This window comes from Schistocerca americana, chromosome 2 (genome assembly GCF_021461395.2).
Source record: "Schistocerca americana isolate TAMUIC-IGC-003095 chromosome 2, iqSchAmer2.1, whole genome shotgun sequence".
Taxonomy (NCBI): domain Eukaryota; kingdom Metazoa; phylum Arthropoda; class Insecta; order Orthoptera; family Acrididae; genus Schistocerca; species Schistocerca americana.
Window position 1 is genome coordinate 234,578,562 of NC_060120.1, and position 15,562 is coordinate 234,594,123.

The following is a 15,562-nucleotide window of genomic DNA, read 5'->3' on the forward strand; positions in this document are numbered from 1 at the left end:
CCACGAGGTGTTCGCAGTGTCGTCTAAGGCAGTTTGTACCGCCACAAATTCACGAAGAATGTCCAGATATCGTGATGCAGTAATCGTTTCGGATCTGAAAAATGGACCAATTATTCCTTTGGAAGAAATGGCGGCCCAGACCAGTACTTTTTGAGGATGCAGGGACGATGGGACTGCAACATGGGGCTTTTCGGTTCCCCATATGCGCCAGTTCTGTTTATTGACGAAGCCGTCCAGGTAAAAATAAGCTTTGTCAGTAAACCAAATGCTGCCCACATGCATATCGCCGTCATCAATCCTGTGCACTATATCGTTAGCGAATGTCTCTCGTGCAGCAATGGTAGCGGCGCTGAGGGGTTGCCGCGTTTCAATTTTGTATGGATAGACGTGTAAACTCTGGCGCATGAGACGATACGTGGACGTTGGCGTCATTTGGACCGCAGCTGCAACACGGCGAACGGAAACCCGAAGCCGCTGTTGGATCACCTGCTGCACTAGCTGCACGTTGCCCTCTGTGGTTGCCGTACGCGGTCGCCCTACCTTTCCAGCACGTTCATCCGTCACGTTCCCAGTCCGTTGAAATTTTTCAAACAGATCCTTTATTGTATCGCTTTTCGGTCCTTTGGTTACATTAAACCTCCGTTGAAAACTTCGTCTTGTTGCAACAACACTGTGTTCTAGGCGGTGGAATTCCAACACCAGAAAAATCCTCTGTTCTAAGGAATAAACCATGTTGTCCACAGCACACTTGCACGTTGTGAACAGCACACGCTTACAGCAGAAAGACGACGTACAGAATGGCGCACCCACAGACTGCGTTGTCCTCTATATCTTTCACATCACTTGCAGCGCCATATGTTGTTGAAAATTGTAACTACTGTAATTTCGAAAGTTTGTCCGCCTGAAAATGTACTGTTGTCCCAAGCATATTGCAACAAACGGTGTATTTCTATCGCTGCTCGTTTAGTTTTTATTGCCATTTCAAATATACCGTCATTTTTGAAACACCCTGTAAAAGCCAAATTCTTAGGCGTAAAACTTGACAATAAATTCGTTTGGGAGTAGCATATAGATTTAGATTTGAAAGCAGTATATATTTGCTCAGCTGCTGACATGCTAGGCCTATCGCAGGTTAGGATTTTATTTCAGGGTTTACTCCCTTAGCCTTTGAAGATCCCTCTTCTTCACAAGGCAATGGTGTCCTCTTCTAATTATCCCCAGGGAGGATGGGTTGCCTCATCCAGCATCTCCACCATTCCGAAGGTCTCCGTCTCTGCCGAAGGTGCCGTTAAGGTCTTCGCCCATAATCCTGAGCATTTGTTCCACGTTGTACCCCGTGGAGTTGGTCCCTGCCTGAACTTAGCCATCCTTTCACACTGGCCTACTGAAGTGGAGGATGCCCACTCCCGCAGCGTGGATGCGCCAGGCAAGAATTACTCAAGTAGTTGATAGGGAAGATGCCCTATCTCCCTTGCGCCAGGTTGATGGTTGTGTATCATGCCACAACAAGGGCGACAGCGAACCAAATGCCCTGGTTTTTGCTGATGGTTTGATAGTATGGTGAGAGACAGAAGCTGAAGCACAGAAGAAACTTAATGATTGGAACAACACATTCAAAAATTTCGGACTAAAAATAAGTAAAACAAAGACAGTAGAAATGACCGTCAACAGGCAATAAATAATCTCAAATATATTTGTAGAAGGAGTCAAAGTAGAATCTGTTACACATTCCAAGTAACTAGGAAGCATGATCTCGAAAGAAAATCCCATTAAGCAGGAAATACTCAGAGGGACGCAGAAAGCATCCAATTTTTACAGTCAAATCAGGAATCTCTGGGATAATAAAATGCCACGAAAATAAAAAGCGACAATGTACCACACCTATCTTGTACCAGTCTTAACATACGGTTTAGGAACCTGTACCCTACTAAACAAAGACCTCAGCAGAATTCAGGCAACGGAAATGAGGTTCATTAGAACTGTGAATCAAACAACTAGAAAGGACAAAATCAGGAATGAAGTTCAGAAAAGTAGCTGGTATTGAGGTTCCTATTACCAGTGTCATAAAGAAACGCAAGCTTCAGTGGTGTAGGCACATAATGAGAATGAACAGCCAAAGACCTGCCAAAAGGTATTTCAACCTGAGCCTCGTAGGAAGAAGACCACGGGTAAGACCAAGAAAACGCTTCATAGAGACTGTAAGATCAGATGTGCAGGAGAAAGGACACTAATGGGAAGCTGTCCTGGAAAGATCTATGAAGACGGTACGAGATGGCGAGCGCTTGTACACCACACTCGTGAATCTGGAGTTGGAAAACAATGATGATGATGAGTGGCATATACCGATACTACGAAAATGCTTAAACAAGTTTTTGTGTGCAAAACAAATATTGTCGGATATAAGACCACAAAAATAGAAATAAAAACAGACACACTGTGCTTATTGTAACTTCACAACGTCATGCGGTATCATATCCTGATGTAGCTCATCAGCCCAAGCGGAAGTTTTACGGATCCAAAAGCGTATAATATGAATATTTTTGGACTGCGTTCAAGAATTTCTTACAGAACCCCGATTAATGAGTTGGATATATTAATTACTGCCTTTTCAGTGTATTTATTTCTTAACGAAAGTTATCATTAATGTTATATCTCTCTTTCAAACTACCAGTCCGGTTCATGGAGTCAGTTCTAGAAATAAGTTCTTCATAAATACTTTAACTCGCCTATATACGTGGTAGAAGATGTCCATTTTTGAAGAACATTTATTTTATATAGTTTTCCAACAACGTTAAATATTTTGGCTACCAATAAAGAACATTTTAAGAGGAGCCTAAAGAATTTTTTGGCGGCCAGCTTCTTTTACTCCACTGATAAATTATATAAGAGAACAATTTCAGGTAATTATTTAGTATATCATGTAACATGAGTGCTATACGATACCTGGCTTCAGCACAGCTTCAATGCTGTAATACAATGTATGTAAATACGCCATGCAGACTTTTTGTTTTTGATGATGATTTGTTACAACAGGCACACATTTAAATGTGTAAATCTTTATAATTAATGTGTAAATGAAAAAATATATAATTTTTTTACCTTTTGTGCGATTTCGAGGTCAGTCTGTTTTAGAATCTGTGGCAGAAACATTAGCATAATAATTTTCGTATTTTTGGTGTTTTCTTGAAATGTTTCACATCATCGACGATCTCCCTATCTGCGGCTCAGGTAGTGTAATGGAATGAGCTGATTGTATGGCTAAGTGGCCAAATGCCTTTTAAGCAACAATTGTACACTCTTTCTCTTCTCCTTAAAAATATAATGTTTATTTCTTTTATATATTTAATTGTCTACCACGATCAGATCTGTCTTGGTGCGCTCATGTTGATGTATTATGAAACAACCTACATTGCGAAAAACAGAAACAAATGTATTGAAGCACTTCGTCACATTTACAAAGATTACAACTTTCGCTAAAACAAATGAAGTGTTTTGAACCTATGAGGATCCACAAACTCCATATTTCTGGTTAAATGGCAAACAAATGTGGCTGTTTGCAGGCGTGGAATACGTCAACAGACAACTAATAATATTTGTGATAATTGAGCTGAATTAGTAACTGAATAATGTAGAAAGTTACCTCTTGTCAAAAATAGTATAAGGTAAGTATGTAATCGTCGTTGGTCTTTACATTGTATTCCGATGGGACAATGAATGAAATGAAAGAGTTTAGATCAGGAAAAAGTTACAAGGAGAACAGATAAAGCTGATGACAATGTTTTTATATCTGACATTTAGAACGATAAATTTATTTGCACAGAATTTGGTTTAAATTAATGAGAAATCGAGGACCTGTCAATAAATACTTCAAATAGAGGAACACTTGTATACAGTACAATAGTCGAATCGAAGAAGAGCAGATCGCATGAGTGAAGAAAGTTTTCTTAGAGTGAAGAAATAGACCACTGACCTGGAATAGAAAAAGAAGTTTCCGCAGCCGTAACTTTTGGTCGCAGTGCTGTGTGGAAATAAAACGTTTAACTGAGAAAAAAGGAAAATCAAAACTGACGGCATTGAAACGTCGTACAGTAAACGGTATTATGCAAACAGTTAAAATGTAAAGCGACGAGCTTCTAAGAGATGAGGAGCATAGTTCATATAAAAAGTTGCAACAAGGATGGGTACATTAGTGAAGAGTATACTAGGCTCGTTAATTTGGTTTAATCACAAACACGCCATACATTCATAAGGCAGAGTATAAGTCACTCTGAAGATGAAGTGGCACAATAATTTTACTTGTGTAGCTGTGTACTTGTGATACATCCGTACACTTTAGAGTTTCATATCTTTCAAAGCGGCTTCTCACAATTATTTTCTTTTTGCTATTTTTTGACGTATCCCATTCACTTTTCAACCAAACTATATCTTCATCTACATATAGGGTGGCAATTATTGAACTATATGAAATGAAATCATCAAACTTCTCAACGGTTTGCGTTAGGACGCTCTACTGCACGTTTGGCTGCGGGGCATAATGGGAATTAGTATGCGCATGCATAGTTTGGTTTAGCGACGAAGCCCATTTCATTTGGATGGGTTCGTCAATAAGAAAAATTAGCGCGTTTGGGGGACTGAGAATCCGCATTTCGCGATCGAGAAGTCTCTTCACTCTCAACGGGTGAAAATGGTTCAAATGGCTCTGAGCACTATGGGACTTAACAGCTGAGGTCATCAGTCTCCTAGAACTTTAGAACTACTGAAACCCAACTAACCTAAGGACATCACACACATCCATGCCCGAGGCAGAATTCCAACCTGCGACCGTAGCGGTCGCGCGGTTCCAGAAGGAAGCGCCTAGAACCGCTCGGCCACCACGGTCGGCTCTCAACGGGTGACTGTGGTGTACAGTGACCAGTCACGGAATAATCGGTGCGATATTCTACATCTACATCTACATTTATACTCCGCAAGCCACCCAACGGTGTGTGGCGGAGGGCACTTTATGTGCCACTGTCATTACCTCCCTTTCCTGTTCCAGTCGCGTATGGTTCGCGGGAAGAACGACTGTCTGAAAGCCTCCGTGCGCGCTCTAATCTCTCTAATTTTACATTCGTGATCTCCTCGGGAGGTATAAGTAGGGGGAAGCAATATATTCGATACCTCATCCAGAAACGCACCCTCTCGAAACCTGGCGAGCAATCTACACCGCGATGCAGAGCGCCTCTCTTGCAGAGTCTGCCACTTGAGTTTATTAAACATCTCCGTAACGCTATCACGGTTACCAAATAACCCTGTGACGAATCGCGCCGCTCTTCTTTGGATCTTCTCTGTCTCCTCCGTCAAACCGATCTGGTACGGCTCCCACACTGATGAGCAATACTCAAGTATAGGTCGAACGAGTGTTTTGTAAGCCACCTCCTTTGTTGATGGACTACATTTTCTAAGCGCTCTCCCAATGAATCTCAACCTGGTACCCGCCTTACCAACAATTAATTTTATATGATCATTCCACTTCAAATCGTTCCGCACGCATACTCCCAGATATTTTACAGAAGTAACTGCTACCAGTGTTTGTTCTGCTATCATATAATCATACAATAAAGGATCCTTCTTTCTATGTATTCGCAATACATTACATTTGTCTATGTTAAGGGACAGTTGCCACTCCCTGCACCAAGTGCCTATCCGCTGCAGATCTTCCTGCATTTCGCTACAGTTTTCTAATGCTGCAACTTCTCTGTATACTACAGCATCATCCGCGAAAAGCCACATGGAACTTCCGACACTATCTACTAGGTCATTTATATATATTGTGAAAAGCAATGGTCCCATAACACTCCCCTGTGGCACGCCAGAGGTTACTTTAACGTATGTAGATGTCTCTCCATTGATAACAACATGCTGTGTTCTGTTTGCTAAAAACTCTTCAATCCAGCCACACAGCTGGTCTGATATTCCGTAGGCTCTTACTTTGTTTATCAGGCGACAGTGCAGAACTGTATCGAACGCCTTCTGGAAGTCAAGAAAAATAGCATCTACCTGGGAGCCTGTATCTAATATTTTCTGGGTCTCATGAACAAATAAAGCGAGTTGGGTCTCACACGATCGCTTATTCCGGAATCCATGTTGATTCCTACTTAGTAGATTCTGGGTTTCCAAAAACGACATGATACTCGAGCAAAAAACATGTTCTAAAATTCTACAACAGATCTACGTCAGAGATATAGGTCTATAGTTTTGCGCATCTGCTCGACGACCATTCTTGAAGACTGGGACTACCTGTGCTCTTTTCCAATCATTTGGAACCCTCCGTTACACTAGAGACTTGCGGTACACGGCTGTTAGAAGGGGGGCAAGTTCTTTCGCGTACTCTGTGTAGCCGGCCGAAGTGGCCGTGCGGTTAAAGGCACTGCAGTCTGGAACCGCAAGACCGCTACGGTCGCAGGTTCGAATCCTGCCTCGGGCATGGATGTTTGTGATGTCCTTAGGTTAGTTAGGTTTAACTAGTTCTAAGTTCTAGGGGACTAATGACCTCAGCAGTTGAGTCCCATAGTGCTCAGAGCCATTTTCGTACTCTGTGTAGAATCGAACTGGTATCCCGTCAGGTCCAGTGGACTTTCCTCTATTGAGTGATTCCAGTTGCTTTTCTATTCCTCGGACACTTATTTCGATGTCAGCCGTTTTTTCGTTTGTGCGAGGATTTAGAGAAGGAACTGCAGTGCGGTCTTCCTCTGTGAAACAGCTTTGGAAAAAGGTGTTTAGTATTTCAGCTTTACGCGTGTCATCCTCTGTTTCAATGCCATCATCATCCCGGAGTGTCTGGATATGCTGTTTCGAGCCACTTACTGATTTAACGTAAGACCAGAACTTCCTAGGATTTTCTGTCAAGTCGGTACATAGAATTTTACTTTCGAATTCACTGAACGCTTCACGCATAGCCCTCCTTACGCTAACTTTGACATCGTTTAGCGTCTGTTTGTCTGAGAGGTTTTGGCTGCGTTTAAACTTGGAGTGAAGCTCTCTTTGCTTTCGCAGTAGTTTCCTAACTTTGTTGTTGTACCACGGTGGGTTTTTCCCGTCCCTCACAGTTTTACTCGGCACGTACCTGTCTAAAACGCATTTTACGATTGCCTTGAACTTTTTCTATAAACACTCAACATTGTCAGTGTCGGAACAGAAATTTTCGTTTTGATCTGTTAGGTAGTCTGAAATCTGCCTTCTATTACTCTTGCTAAACAGATAAACCTTCCTCCCTTTTTTATATTCCTATTAACTTCCATATTCAGGGATGCTGCAACGGCCTTATGATCACTGATTCCCTGTTCTGCACTTAAAGAGTCGAAAAGTTCGGGTCTGTTTGTTATCAGTAGGTCCAAGATGTTATCTCCACGAGTCGGTTCTCTGTTTAATTGCTCGAGGTAATTTTCGGATAGTGCACTCAGTATTCCTTGATGGTACGGTGACTACCAAACGGTACAAGAAGGTTCTAGAAGATAATTTCATCCCCATTATCCAAAGTGCGACAAGATGTGGTTCATGCAAGACGAAGGTCGACCTCATCGAAGCAGGAGAGTGTTTGATGTCGTAGAGGAGCACTTCGGGGACCGCATTCTGGCTCTGTGGTACCCAGAGGCCACCGCCTTGGGCCAAGGTTGATCGCCATATTCTCCGGATCTGGACACATGCGACTCCTTTTTGTGGGGCTATATTAAAGACAAAGTGTACAGCAATAGCCCCAAAACCATCGCTGAGCCGAAAACAGCCATTCAGGAGGTCATCGACAGCACCGATGTTCCGACATTTCAGCGGGTCATGCAGAATTTCGCTATTCTTCAACGCCACATCATCGCCAATGAAGGCAGGCATATTGAACGAGTCATAACTTAAATCCGAATATCTGTAGTGACGTTTACACTTCGAATGAAGTATGTGCACTTAGTATTTTGTAACTAATTTACGTTTATTTTTTATATAGTTCAATAATTGTCACCCTGTAAATACTCCGGAAGCCGGACGGTACCCTGTACCACTACTAGTCATTTTCTTTCCTGTTCCACTCACAAATGGAGCTGGGGAAAAGATTGTCTACATGCCTCCACATCGCCCAAATTTCTCGTATCTTATCTTCGTGGTCCTTAGGCGAAATGTATGTTGGTGGCAGTAGAATAGTTCTGCAGTCAGCTTCAGATACTGGTTCTCTAAATTTTCTGAGTAGTGTTCCTCGAAAAGAACGTCGCCTTCCCTCCAAGTACAGCCATTTGAGGTCCCGAAGCATCTCCGTAATACTTGCGTGTTGCCCGAACCTACCAGTAATAAATCTAGCAGGCCGCCTCTGAACTGCTTCATTGTTTTCCGTCAATCCGACGTGCTGTGGATCCGAACGCTCGACCAGTACTCAACAATAGGCCACACTAGCGTCAAATTGAACGTATTCACATACGGGCTCCGCATGTTTTGTCCAATGTCGGCCTCTTGCTAAGTTCTGTGCAAATGTTAGGTTTGTTTGAAGTTCCTGGGATCCCTTGATTAATTGTGCATCTGTATTCTTCAGTGTCGCACAATGGACCAGAAGTATACTTAGATGTAAGACAATAAATGATTTACATCACTGGACAATGTGGTATTCATTGCTTTATACAAAACTACTATGAAGTTATTACAGATTAAACTATAATTTGATAAGGCTTCAATTTTACCAATACTGATCCTGCTAATCGCAAGGTCTTACTACCTTCTCAGTGAGGGAAATTTGAAATCTTTATGCAGCCATAAGTATTCTTGACATGAGGCCTATGATCAGATTAGGAGTCAACAAATTTCTACTTTCCAGAAACAAGTTTCCAACTACTCCTAGTGTACATTTTACTGTACTTCAACCATCGTCAGTTACTTTGCTCTCCAAACAGTAAAACACATCGACTAATTTTAGCGTCTCATTTCCTTATCTAACTGCTTGAGCATCGCCTGATTTAATTCGATTATTTTCCAACGCCCATGTTTTGCTTTTGTTGATATTCATCTTATATCTCATTTTCAACTGCTTTTCCAAGTTCCTTGCCGTGTCTGACAAAACTACAGTGCCACTGGCAAATCAAATTTTTTTGTATCATCTCCCTGAACTGTAATTCCCTTTCCAAATTCCTTCATGGTTTTCTTTACTGCTTGTCCCATATACAGACTGAACAATATGGAATATAAGCTACTATACTTCTCAGTCTCTACCTTCCTGTTATGGCCTTCGGCTCTTATCTCTGCAGACTGGTTTATTTGCAAATTGTAGATAAAATTTAGTCTCCATATTTTTTTCCCTGCTACCTTCAGAATTGCAAAAAGTGCATTGCAGTAAACATTGTCAACAGGTTCTATTAATCTGTAACTGCTGTTAATTAACTTTTGTCGTTCTAAGGTAATTCGAAAGGCCAGTATTACCTCATGTGTTCCACATTTCTCCAAAATCCAAACTGATCTTCCCCAAGGTCGGCTTCTACCAGTTTTTCCACTGATCTGTAAGTAATCGCTGTAGTATTTTGCAGTCATGATTCATTAAATTGATGATTTCGCAGTGTTCACACTTCTCAGCTCTTGCCTTTAGTGGAAATGGGATTACTAAATTCTAAGTGTATTTCGTCTGTGCCATGTATCTTGTGTACCAGTTGAAATGGTATTTCCTCCCAAGGATTTCAATACTTCTGAGGGAATGTCGTCCCCTGCAGATGCCTTGCTTCAGATAAGATCTATAGACTCCAGCGAGAATGGAATACAAAATCTAGCAGTGGCGACCCAAAGATATTTTCAGAACAACCAAATTCTTTGCAGTCCCAGCTACTGATCCAACATATTCTAGGTGACGCGATGTAGTCCACAGCTGTTCTCCTCCGGAGGTCCCTTTCAAGTCCGACGCTGATGAGTTGTTTACCTGTTGTCAGGGGCGACGTGGACCGCTGCGACAACTTCGGCAACACGGCGCTGCACTTCGCGGCTGCGCGCGGCCACAAGGCGTGCGTCACCTTCCTCATCAACTGGGGCGCCAACCTCTGGGCCATGGACATCGACTTCCATACGCCAATGGAGCTGGCCGCCATGAACAACCGCGACGACATCGTGCGGTTGCTGGACAGTGCCACGGCCAAGGAGGAGGAGTCCAACACGTGAGTTTAACTAGCCACCTGACTGACCCACTGAAGAATTCCACTCGGTCATCCTGTAACATATCATTTCCTGGCTGTGCCTGTATGCTGTTCCTGTTCGCTGTTTGGATTCAGGGCCAATTTCCGGTTGTCAGGGGAAGGGGGCTTTATCTATCTTAGGGATCATGGGCTCGTTCTTCAGGAGTCCTCCTAAATGGCTGATGGTCTGGGCATGCTTTATTGACGAGGGCCGAATAATTTTCCGATAAAGACAGGTGTGTCCCAACATCCTTCTTTTTGTGGAAGGTCAAGATGTAACTTTATCTTAAATGCAATCGTGATAAGGGCACTGGGCCTTGTGTCCTTTGATCCTTACAGTATGTGCGTGAAAGTTTGGTAGATAGCCACTGTGGGACTCCGATGATCGCTCAAGGCACCTGGACCCGGTGCTAGCGCACAGGAGCTATTGATCCAACATGTTCTAGATGACGCGATGTGGGTCACAGGCATCTACTTTTTCCATGGTCTGGTGTTTGCGTTGGACGATGTTTTACTGGGTGGTTTTTTAAGGTCTTCATGAAGTTCGCCTATTCTTGCCCACTTTGGTGCCGCAATAATGAGTCGACGATACCGATTTTGCCACGTCTGGATGGTTTTCAAATTAGAGGGTCTGGTTGTCCTCCACATGGAACAACCATATAAAACAGCTTGGGGGGGGGGGGGGGGGGAAAGGCTTTCGTATTGACCTTCATCTACTAGCTGGCCAGTAGACAGTATAGTTGGATGAGTTTTACAACTCATTCGCCAACCTCTACACACAGTTTGAAAAGTATCTTGAATGTGGCCCCCAGGTGCTTGACCTGATTGCTCCATAGAGTTTCCTGATAGTGAAGATTCAGCCTGTCTCTCAAACCCGGGCGGCAACGGGTGAACATCAACGCTCTCGTCTGTTTTGATAGTAATTGTATTTACCTTGGCCCAATATTTTACCGTTTTCCAACATTCGTTGGAAAAAAACTTCTGAAAGTCCTGGAGGAAGCAGCACCATACTGAAGAGGTATCAGCGAGGGCACGAAATAGCTAATGAAAATGCCTGGATCATGCAGTTTCCGATTGGCTAAGAAGCACTGGGGCCTCTCATGCCCGCACTTGCACGGTGACCATCGCAAAATGTTCTGATGTCACCTCTATGAAAGGATTAGTATTTCTGCCGAGGAGTCACAGGACGGGAGATTCTCATGTTGTCTGTAGATCTAGATGGGATCACCCACTAAGATGGCCCCATACAGGATATTACAGACAAAAAGTGGTTGAAGAATAGCAGTTATACGACAGAGGGATAAAAGTGCCACGACAAGCGGCGTCGAAAAAAAGAAAACCCTGTCACGGTCTGCACGGTTTGTACGGCTACTGGCGAATTTGTGTTGCCAGCTGCCACAGTTCATGAATAGATGTTAAAGGTATGTTACCAGTGGGTAGTTGGTGGCGACCGACGATGTTTCCTGGATCAGTTACAGCGTCTTCGTTCCTGTAACAAACAAAGGCCGTCATCAGAGAGGTCAATTTCACCATAAAATCGGCCCTGTAGAATGCTGTGAGTGTTTTGTTTGCCGTTGTGTGTGTGTGTGTGTGTGTGTTCAACTTTCTTTCTCGTAGTCGGGCGGTAGGCTGTGTAAGCGCAACGAGGCGGAGCCAGTCAGATTTGCTCAAATGCTGGGCTCACCGACATTTCGTTGTCAGTATGCTTAGTCTGAGCTTCCCATAGGTTAAGAACCCCTGAAAAATTGTTTTTGTGAGGCTATGCCCCCAGCTGTGCTTGTGAAAAACGCTAGGATCATTCGTCCTGAGCAAGCAGGCTGTGGAGGGCGTGGTGTGAAAACACCACGTTTTGTGATGATGTAAAACGGAGACGTTACACATGCGGGCACCCTCTCGCTTCTCTCACCCTCATCCAACACAAAAACAAACACAACACTACACACACACACACACACACACACACACACACCATTAGAGGCACCTACACTTACTAGACACACTTACAAGGGGAGGCCGTCAATTGTGAAATTCAGATTCGATTCATACTGCGCATAATAAAAGCTCGTGGCCAGAGGTGTAATGTGGCAAAGCACCAAGATGCACTTCTCAGCCGTTGTCGAGAAAATCGACAGTTAAAAGAAACTGTTGCGATGAAATACTCTCTACGATTAATAATTTTCTAGGACGTCCTGGCGCAGCGGTAAGCGCTCGGGTTCGTAATCCGAAGGTCGCCGGTTCGAATCTCGCGCCATGCAAACTTTTTTTTTTTTTAGTATTTGTTTTTTGTAAATGCATATAATAAGTTGTTGTAAGTCGTTTGTCGTGGAAAAACTGGCGACTTCGAACATCATTATGTTTTCCGCAAACAAAGTTGTGTTTCACAAATGTTATTAATTGTCTTCATAATGTTAACCACGTATAGTTAACGGAAGACGTAGAAACGATATTCCGAAACGAATACGTATAGCGTAAGTCAAACGTTCGAATTAGAATAGAAACCCCACGAAGTAGAATAGAGACCCCACGAACACAAATTTGCTGTGGCAGGTATGAAATATAAACTCCGTTACTCGCTCGTTACACTTGAAGGACAGATGTCGAATGGGCCGAAACGAGCCGCCGCATAACAGCGTAGTTGCCTGCTAACTTCGAAAGAAGGTAGATGCGGTCCCTAGCGCAACTTAAATTCGTCGGAAATCAGTGCGGACGGGAGAGCTTTGGTACACCCTGTTAAACAAACGGAAAAATGGAGGCGGTACAATTGGAGAGCGATCCGCCTTCACCAACATGCATAAGCAATTCGTATATATATTTGAATTACAAAAAACTAATAACAAAAAAAAATTTGTATGGCGCGGGATTCGATCCGGCGACTTTCAGATTACGAACCCGAGCGCTTACCGCTGCGCCAGGACGCTCTAGAAAATTATTAATCGTAGAGAGTATTTCATCGCAACGGTTTCTTTTAACTGTCGATTTTCTCGACAACGGCTGAGAAGTGCATCTTGGTGCTTTGCCACATTACTCCTCTGGACATGAGCTTTTATTATGCGCAGTATGAATCGAATCTGAATTTCACAATTGGCGGCCTCCCCTTGTTAAACACACAACTCTCACACTTCGCGAAGGGAAGGTACCATTGTGCCCGAAGGACACAAATACTTATCCAGTTAGGCGATTTAGCTTGCTCCAGCCAACAATGCCATACGACTTTGTTTCCTTCATTATTAGTTATGACAACGCGGGTTTTCACTTATTGAGCAATTATGTCGGTTACAGGGGTTGTGTGTTAATATTGTCATTCCGAGTCTTGGAATGATGTATCACTCATGAAAGCAAGGGAGGAAGAAAGAAAGGGAGAAGGGAAGGAAGAGACCCGTCGACATCGACGTCATTAGAGACTTTGTAAGCTACGTCCTTTATTGAGGAACTAAGTTTCTTGAGGATTCTTCAGTGAATCTGAGTCTGGCATTTGCCTTTCCACCGTATGCGTTCTACCCAATGTTTTATGGAATTAGCTGCTTCCAGTAATTGTTCTAAAGTCGTGTAGTCACACAATAAAGGTTCTTCCGCTTATAGGCAATACGTTACATTTGTTTACGCTGATGGTCAAATGGTTCAAATGGCTCTGAGCACTATGGGACTCAACTGCTGTGGTCATAAGTCCCCTAGAACTTAGAACTACTTAAACCTAACTAACCTAAGGACAGCACACAACACCCAGCCATCACGAGGCAGAGAAAATCCCTGACCCCGCCGGGAATCGAACCCGGGAACCCGGGCGTGGGAAGCGAGAACGCTACCGCACGACCACGAGATGCGGGCGCTGATGGTCAATTCACACTCCTGCACCAATAATCGATCCTCCGCAGGTCTTCCTGCATTTCACTACTATTTTCTAGCGCTGCGATTTCTCTGTACACAACAGCATGGAACTTTCGATGTTGTGTACTGTCTTTAATAAATAATGTGAATAGTACTCCCTTGGGGCACATCTGAAGACTTCTCTCTATTGAGAAATACACTGAAGCGGCAAAGTAACTGTTGTAGGCGTGCGTATTCAAATAAAGAGGAATGCAAACAGGCTGGATACGGCGCTACGGTCAGCAGCGCCTATATAAGGCAAGTGTCTGGCGCAGTTGGTAGATCGGTTACTGCTGCTACAATGGCAGGTTATCAACACTTAAGTGAGTTTGAGCGTGGTGTTATAGTCGGCACACGAGCGATGAGACACTGCATCTCCGAGGTAGCGAATTTGGGATTTTCCCGTACGACCATTTCACCAGTGTACCGTGAATATCAGGAACCGATAAAACATCAAATCTCCGACATCGCTGTGGCCGGAGAAAGATCCTGCAAGAACGGGACCAACAACGACTGAAGATAATTGTCCAGAGTGACGGAAGTGAAACCCTTCCTTCCAAAAATTGCTGCAGATTTCATTGCTGGGCCATCAACAAGCGTCAGCGTGCGAACCATTCAACGGAAGATCGTCGATGTGGGCTTTCGGAGCCGAAGGCCCACTCGCGTACCTTTGATGACCGCACGACACAAAGTCTTACGCCTCGCGTCGGCCCGTTAACACCAACATTGGAAACATGTTGCCTGGTCTAGATAAGACTCTGACAGGTGACACGTACGTAAGCATCCTGTTTGATCACCTGCATCCATTCATGTTCATTGTGCATCCCGATGGACTTGGGCAACTTAAGCAGGACAATGCGACAACCCAAACGTCCAGAATTGCTACAGAGTGGCTCCAGGAACTCTCGTCTCAGTTTAAACACTTCCGCTGGCCACCAAACTCCCCAAATAAATGGTTCAAATGGCTCTGAGCACTATGGGACTTAACTTCTGAGGTCATCAGTCCCTAGAACTTAGAACTACTTAAACCTAACTAACCTAAGGACATCACACACATCTATGCCCGAGGCAGGATTCGAACCTGCGACCCTAGCGGTCGCGCAGCTCCAGACTGTAGCGCCTAGAATCGCACGGCCACTCCGGCCGGCCCAAACTCCCCAGACACGAACATTATTGAGCATATCTGGGATGCCTTGCAACGTGCTGTTCAGAAGAAATCTCGTACTCTTACGTATTTATGGACAGCCCTGCAGGATTCATGGTGTCATTTCCCTCCAGCACTGCTTCAGGCATTAGTCGACTCCATGCCGCGTCGTGTTGCGGCATTTCTGCGCGCTCGCGAGTGCACTACACGATATAAGGCAGTTCCACCAGTTTCTTTGGCTCTTCAGAGTACATGCTGTGTTCTGTTTTCTGGAATCTCTACAACGCAATAACACTGTTGATCTGATAGCCCCTTCCATCGAATTTTGCAGCAGTGCGGAACTGTATCGAATGCCATACGGAAGTCACGGAACATGGATGACCGAAAA

At 43.9% G+C, this 15,562-nt stretch overlaps 1 protein-coding gene across 1 annotated transcript in view; it reads left to right on the forward strand.

Moving 5' to 3' along the window:
- The window catches only part of LOC124595234 (ankyrin repeat and SAM domain-containing protein 4B), a 290,543-nt gene that overhangs the window by 218,539 nt on the left and 56,442 nt on the right, over positions 1-15,562 (forward strand). Inside the window, exon 3 of the mRNA XM_047133892.1 lies at positions 9,927-10,148. Coding sequence (XP_046989848.1) covers positions 9,927-10,148 — 222 coding nt within the window. The remainder of the gene's footprint in view (positions 1-9,926; positions 10,149-15,562) is intronic.